General features: G+C 42.5%; 2 protein-coding genes across 2 annotated transcripts in view; both read right to left on the reverse strand.

The window, feature by feature from the left end:
• The window catches only part of PHF3 (PHD finger protein 3), a 73,321-nt gene extending 68,346 nt beyond the window's left edge, over positions 1-4,975 (reverse strand). Inside the window, 1 exon segment of the mRNA XM_032484470.1 lies at positions 4,693-4,975. The gene's annotated coding sequence lies outside the window, so the exon portion shown is untranslated.
• LOC116665537 (translation initiation factor IF-2-like) lies at positions 155-5,320 on the reverse strand. Its single transcript, XM_032485435.1, has 4 exons — positions 5,212-5,320; positions 5,035-5,143; positions 4,127-4,933; positions 155-579 (listed from the first exon to the last, which is right to left on the reverse strand). The coding sequence occupies exons 1-4, from the start codon at positions 5,318-5,320 to the stop codon at positions 396-398; spliced, it is 1,209 nt and encodes a 402-aa protein (XP_032341326.1). The 3' UTR covers positions 155-395.
• Positions 5,321-8,071: the final 2,751 nt, after the last annotated feature.

The following is an 8,071-nucleotide window of genomic DNA, read 5'->3' on the forward strand; positions in this document are numbered from 1 at the left end:
TCCAGCTATGAAGTCCTGGATGGCATCTTCTTCCAACATAAGGCTGTTTTGTCTACACTGAACTCTGCTGTTCGGAGTAGCCACCTTCAGAAGTGATCTGAGCGAGATCTTCTGGAGAACTTGCTGCAGCTTCCACATCAGCACGTGCCGCTTCACACTGCACTTTTATGTTATGGAGATGGTTTCTTTCCTTAAACCTCATGATCCAACCTCTGCAAGCTTCAAACTTTCCTTCTGCAGCTTCCTCACCTCTCTCAGCCTTCACAGAATTGAAGAAACTTAAGGCCTCGCTCTGGATTACACTTTGGCTTAAGAGAACACTGTGGCTTGTTTGATCTCCTATCCAGGCCAAACTTTTCTCCATATCAGCAATACGGCTGTTTCACTTTTTTCATTCATCTGTTCAATGGAGCAGCACTTTTAATTTCTTTCAAGAACTTTTCCTTTGCATCCACTACCTGCCTAACTGTTTGGTACAAGAAGCCTAGTTTTTGCCCTGTTTTGGCTTTCAACATGCCTTCCTCACTAAGCTTAACCATTTCTGGCTTCTGATTTAAAGTGAGAGACGTGTGACTCTTCCTTCCACTCAGACACGTAGAGACCATTATAGGGTTAATTGGTCTAATTTCAATATTGTTGTGTCTCCAGGAATAGGGAGGCCCAAGGAGAGGGAGACAGGGAACACCCAGTCAGTGGAGCAGTCAGAATACACACATTTACAATTAAGCTCAGGGTCTTAATAGGGGGTGTGGTTTGTGGTGACCCAAAATAATGACAACAGTAACATCAAGATCACTCATCACTGATGACCAGGATAAATACAATAATGAAAAAGTACGAAATACTGTGAGAATCACCAAAATGTGACACAGAGACTCAAAGTAAGCAAACACCATTAAAATTGGTGTCAATAGGCTTGTTCCATGTAACACTGCCACAAATCTTCAGTTTGGCTTTTTTTGCATTTTTTTTAAAAGGCAGTTATCTGTAAAGCACAATAAAACAAGACACACCTGTACACCCAAGCTGGCATCCAGGCAGTGGGATTCCTGGGCCTGCACTTTTAAACTGCTGTACCTTATGCAGTGTACATATATGACACCTATCAACTTTTATGTCCATACAACATCAATAAAATCTTTCAAATACTGGAAACAAGGTGACATACCCTTTTCCAAAATAAATTAGGAACTATGCACTTAGCCACTCCCTACACATTAAAAATAAAATGGGTTATCCTCAGTGTGTATAGGACATCATCATTTTGAAGTTATCAACCACAAACTTCTCAATCTATTTTCAGAGTCTACAATTTTAGAATGTTTTCACGTGGCCAGACCACCCAAATTATAAATGAATTAAAATGTTAGCCTTTCTGCACAATCAACAGAAAATTAGATTGTGCCAAAAGATAAAACTTCTGGATACTATTTTGAAGTTTTTGCTTAACTATTTCTCTTCATCCTCTCTCCATTATACAAATGATCTTAAAATTTTAAATCCCAACTATTAAAAGATGATCTGAAATAAGTACACAACGCATGGCAATAATTGTCCAGTCTATACATTTGGCAATTCCTCATACAATGTCTCTTAACTCTTGAAATATCTTTCAATTTTAACTCTAATACAATGATTTAAAAATCTCAAGTCTGAATCTCATTTCTCAACCTAGACTACGTTCCTTGAAAGTACAAACAGCACCCAGGTCTCAAATATTTTTAATCAAATCAAGACTCTCAATATCCTTCCTTGTGTAATGAAAGGACAACAATTAAAAAATAATATTTTTACTGTTCTCAAGAATTCAACAGTATCATACAGTACAGGGAGCTATATTCAATTTCTTGTAATAAGCTACAATGGAAAAGAACCTGAAAATATATGTGTGTGTGTATATGTATACCCGATTCACTTTGCTGTACATCTGAAATTAACATTGCAAATCAATTACACTTCAATAAAAAATAAAATTAAAAAACACAACAGTATCAAAAATGTGTAACAATTTGACAAATCATTTTTCTAGTTAAAAAATAAGATGTCTATGCTTCTGAAAAGATACTGCAGGATTCTCAGCAGGTGCTCTAAGAAATGAATAAAACAGAACCCAAGATGTACTGTTCCAGAAAAGAAATCCAGCAACCACGTGTCCAAAAGAATTAAAGAAATGTAAATGTATGAAAATATTTAGAAATCAGCACTAAGAACCTTGTCCTCCCTGACACTGTGTAATGAAGTAGTTACGGGCAATCCGCAAGCCTGAGAGGCTAATCAATAAACCTCATCACCTCATTAAAAAATAGAAAAGATCTTACCTCTAGACAAAAAAGTTATTAAATAAAAAGGATTTCATGAGAAATCTGTGCCAAAAAAAAAAAAATCACACCTTTAAGAGTAAAATGTATCAAAAAAGGCAAACACCACCTTACCACGTCAAGGAAGATAACCATTATCTACATTTTAGTACCCAAAAACCAAAACTGTATGCACAATTTATATTCACTCATTCACCAAGTTTTCTACATATAATCCGTATTATGTAAAAATCTGAATTCAAGGCAACTTTGCAGCAATCTAAATTGTCATTTGCTACTTTCAACTTTTATAAGTAATAGTTTTGTTAATAAACTATAGTAGAAGTCAAAAATTATTAACCTTTCCTGATTCCATACTCAATACAATTCAAATTTTAATATTATGGTTTTAAATGATTAATATGAAGACAAATTCCCTTCCATTTTTCTATCCTGAAAGTTGCTTTGGACCTACATTTACACAGACCACTTTTCACAGATTTGACTTATCTGAATACGCAACAGACTGGTATACCATAGGATCAGCTAGTTATCTGAGGTCTATCCCAACAGCATGTAATGCACAACCAGTTCAGCGTGATAAGGAAGTTCACTAACCTCCTAAAGGATGCAAAAGCAGTATAATAAACTACACTTTCATGCTTTTCAATAAATAAACCTATAAAGCACACATGGAACAGGGAAAAAACCTGTCCCATTACTAACTCATGTGTTATCCTTCTTACAAATCGTGGTACAGCTATCAAATAAAGCTTACGATTTAAGGCTGTAGTTCTCTATACTTAAAAAGTGGCTCACTTCAGTTCAGTAGAAGACTTTCTGTAGCTAAGGAACTGACTGAACTGTATGTGGCTTAATCAGAGCAATAATCGCTATTAAAAGTACTTCCTTAGATTGGTACTATCATGGGGATATGGAGTATATATTTAAAAGCAGTGACGATGAAGATGCTGATGGAGGGAAAGTTCATGATCGTAATATATGGCCAGTAAACAGAAGAAATGGAGAGAAAATATAGCAAATTAAGGAAAGGTCTAAGTGGTAATGATGGTTAAAAATCACTATTTAAAACAACAATCTTCACAACACAACACTTTTTATGCTCTAGAATGAAGATACAAATTTTAAAAAGAATGCTGCAACAACTTCCCGGTTGACTCATGTCTCTTTCCTATCAGAAAAACACATCTACATTTTCACAATCCCAAACACTTCATTCAAGAATCAAAAAAATGGTAGGTAATGATTGAATAACTGAGGTCCAGTTTGGGGGACAATCAGTTCAGTAAGGGGAAGACAAGTTCGAATCCAAAATAGTAACTGAATAGAACAATGTACTGTTAAGTACCCCCTAAGTAGTTTACTGTATCTTCCCCCTTACCCTCCATTTAAAATAACGTGGTAAAATTCGTCTTTGTAAAGGCTCAATTACCTAAGTTTCATCTTAAATTAAGTATCTCTACACATAATGAGATAGACATTAAAGCGTCGTTGCCCCTTACATTAATGACTATCCATGATCATATTCTGCAAATGATTCCTGAATAGCATCAATAATCACCCACTCAAATTACTTCGAATCATAGCCTTTGGGAAATGGCATTTAAAAACCCAAAGATGAGAAAAGGTCATCGGACTCGGCAATACATTGCTAGGGAAAAGAAGGGACCTAGACTGCGCGCGGTACCAACATTCTCTCCCTCTCTCACTCCTCCCCGCACCCCCGGTCAGGTGATCAGTTATTTAGGACCACCACCACCCACATATCGACAAGTGGTTCATTAAATTACACGTATTATCAGAAGAACGGATTCCAGGCTTCTCCTTTCAAACTATGCATAAGGAGTCGACAGTTTGGGTCCCAGGCACAAAAGCGCGCGGCCGCGGGAGCGTGGATGGAGCGCCAACTCCCGGTCTGCACCAGCGGGGACCGGGCTCGGCCTCCTGGCCAAGGCCAGCGCCGGCTGCCAGGACCTGGGCCCAAAGCTCGATGCCGGAGGGCCAGGTCGGGGCCTGCGGGCTGGGCCTCCCCGCCAGCGCCCGCCGTGCCTCTGGGCCTGCGCGCCCGCGTGCACGCGCGGCGGCGGGACTCACCCCGAGGCCGGGGCGCAGGAGCCGGCGGGGAGGCCGCGGCCCCGACCGTCCGCTGAGCCGCCCCGCCGCCGCGGCCCAAACGGTCCCGGGCGGCAGAGGCAGCGCGGGCGGGCCGAGGGCGTTGCGCAAGAGGCCGCAGAGGCGCCTTCCCGCTGCGCAGGAGAAAGGCGCGGAGCACAGCCGCGGGAAGGCGGGAGGCCACGGAGGCGCGGGGCGTGGGGCAAGGGCCGGGGGAGGGGAGGGCCGCCCGTCGCCCGACCGCGGCCGCGCCGCAACTCACCCAGCTCCGCCGACGAGCGCTACCACTGGCAGCGAGAGGAAGATGGTGGCCGCGCTGCCGCGGAGGAGGGGGCCGGCTGCGCGGAGAGGGGGTACGCGCAGGACGCAGGCGTCGCTGCCACAGCCTTTTCTTCCTCACGACTCGGGCGGCCGCTGCCGACCACACTGTCCCGGCTTCCGCGCCGCCCTCCTTATCCTCGTTGCAGCCGCCGCCGCCGCCCAAGAACCCGAGGGTCGCTCGCCTCGTGGGGACCGTGCGGCGGCGCGAGACCCCGCAGCCATCGGCGTGCGGCGGCGGCGCGGGGACAGGAACGGGGCCGCGTCACGTGACCCCACTGTTTACCGTTCCGGGGCCGCGCCGCGCCTGCGCGCTGCGGCCCTCCGGGGCTTCCGAGGGCGCGGCACCGCCCGCAGGCGGAGGGTTGAGGCTGCACTTGGTCGCTTTTTCTCGACTGCAGAAACCACTAGCGCTTACTAGTTAATGTGATGTTGATGGGCACATCTGCTCCCCCTGAGGTACTTTTTATGAACTGGGTGTGTGTTCCAGAATGGCGGCGAGAGTGGAGCAGATTGAGCGCCTTGCCCAGGAATCCCTCCTGGATTTGCACAACAGCCTCATCATGAACCATCTCGCCCTCACCTAGCCTCTGTTAGCTAACTGGTCTACTTCAGGACACGAGTTGCTTCCACCAAGAAATATTCCTGATCTAAGTTAGCAGTTCTCAAAGTGTGGCCAGAGGATCCCCGGAGGGTTCTCAAGTCCTTTTAGAGGGTCACCAATTCCTTTGTATTTGCATGTGTCTGAGCATGGATTCTATCTCCTTCAACCAATTAAATGCAGAAGCAAATTTGAAAATCCAGCCATCCTCTATTAAGCCAGACATCAAAGAAATTTGAAAAAAACTTTATAACAATTTTTGTTGGAAAACGTATTTTTCATATTTACGGTAGCAATGAATTTCGTTGTTTTTAAAATGTTTTCATTTAGGTTTAACTTCTAAGACAGTAAATATCAATGCATATAACTAACCCATAAAACAAAAAACCTCGGAAGTGCCTCAGTAATTTTTAACAGTGTATAGTGGTTCTGAGACCAAAAAGTTTGAAAACCGCTTGCCTAGGTTATGTGCTTCCACAGCAGCCTGGGCTACACATAGCTCAGCCCATAATGAGCGCCGTGAGGTAATTGTTTCTAGTCATCACCCTGACCAACATAAGTCCTTTAAGGACAGGATTCCTTCCTAACTACAGGACCTAGTAAAACATGATAGCCAACAAGCATCTGCGCTTCTAAAACCTCTACTTGTTGATTTAAGCCTCAAGCCAACCTCAGGCCACATTGTAAGATTTAGTGCATTTAGTGCGGAGTAGAATAATAGCTTATAGGTGTGCGGTGAATATCTGTCCTTTACTGTCTCCGCTATTTCAAGCACTCCCCAAACCAAATGCTCTTTCACAAAGGAAGGTTAGATTGTCCTAGTTCTGGAATCCTAGAAGTCAATCCCCTGTCTTGGGTCATTAATCCCTCAAAACTTTGTTGTACAATTCCTCTTTTTTAAAATGTTTTTTGAGAAAGGAAATCAGAAATGAATAGTCAAGATTTCTTTTTTCACTTGCAATGTTTGGGATGAATTGCAAAAATAAATCTAACTTTATCTTTACTCTTCTCCCGTACCTCAATGTGAAATTTGAAAAAGGGATTAGAAAAGACTAAGGTTATTGCCGTAAACAATATTCCACCCTAAAGGAATGCAAAACAGTAGAGCTTGAATGGAAAAATCTTCAGATGGAAAGTCCCCTTAGAAGAGCTGAGGAAAATTTGTCAGAGAAATTTTGTGAATTTTTGAAAAAATAAAATGGAGGTAAAAAAAATATATATAGGAACCATAAGCCTGTCACATTTACAAAACAAAGATTTCTAATCCTGAAAAAGCCAAAAGGCTTTCCACAAAGCATGATATTTTGACTATTATTTTGAAAAAGCCAAGCTCCCAGATTCACATTTGTCTTACTTTTTGCTTCCCAATATAAATACTATGTGTCTTTTACCCAGTCTATTAGCTTGTGCAATTTATGCTGGGAAAGAAGAGTTGAATCTACAATAGAGAAGGTAGTTGAGAATGCCTCCTCTCACTACAAAATACGTGTTTTCTTGGTCAGTGTGGCCAAATTCCAATACCAGGGGCATCAGTAAACCTAGTTACATTCTGAAGTGTGTGTGAGATCAGTATGTGAGACTCAGACAGACCCACACAGTCAGAGGAAGGCCAGGCAACTGAACTTGGGAGCACAGCTACAGATTCCTTAATCAATTTGGGTGATGGCAAAAAGGGCAGAATTTGGAATTTTGGCAGCAGGTATTAGGAAGTACAGTCATGGATGAAATGGCAGATAATCCAGCCACAGAAGAGACAGGTTCCAGGCAGGAAACAGTCACTGAAAGGGCAGGTGTGTGGGTAGGAAACTGGTCTTGGGGAGGAGTGATTTATGGGATACCACACCAGCTGCTTGGAATGGACATTCATGACAGACTCCTGCACTGGGGCTCTGGGGTGTCAAGGTCAGTGTGCCAACAGCAGGACTGATCATGTTGAGTTGTTAGATTAACAGCTCCAGAATTCTGTTCTTATAAACTTTCTGCCCAGGCAGGCAGGCAGAGAGCTAAGAAAGAAAACAAGTAGCGTTTGTTGAGAATGATTGCTAAACACGATACACACTTTATCACGTTTGATGGTTTCAACAGCCCAACAAGATTGTTGAGCTCATTTAAAGGTGATGAAATTACTTACTTTCCCTGACTTTCTCTTCGGAAATTAATCATGCCCATATTTCCCCTCTCCTTCCCTTCCCAGACAAGCTTTTAAAAAAAAAAGCAGTAATTTTGGGGGGAGAGGGCATATAGCTCAAGTAGTAGAGTGCATGCACCAGGTCCTGGGTTCAGTACCTCCTCAAAAAATAACAAATAAAACAAACCTAATTACCTCCTTCCCCTGCCAAAAAAAAAAGCAGTAATTTTATTATAAAACTAACACATATCCACTGATTTTTCTTTAAGAGCCCAATAGAAGTTATGAGGTAAGAATCTTTCATTCCCCTAATACCCACCCTCACCACCAAATTTCACTCAATACAGCGTGTATCCTTCTAAGTATTTATTAAACACAAATATCAGGCGTTTGTCGTTGGGCTTCCACTTGCTTTCCCAATCCTGATTACCGTGCAATAGTCTAACCTCTTTCCCAACCAAGTAGGAACAGGGGAATTCATAGTAACAGGCACTAAATGCAAGCTGTTTGAGGGGAGGGTTTTTTTCACTTGAAAAACTGTGCTAGATACTATGAAATGTAAACAATCTGAAGACATGAAGAGCTTTTGGAACC

This window comes from Camelus ferus, chromosome 8 (assembly GCF_009834535.1).
Source record: "Camelus ferus isolate YT-003-E chromosome 8, BCGSAC_Cfer_1.0, whole genome shotgun sequence".
Lineage (NCBI taxonomy): Eukaryota > Metazoa > Chordata > Mammalia > Artiodactyla > Camelidae > Camelus > Camelus ferus.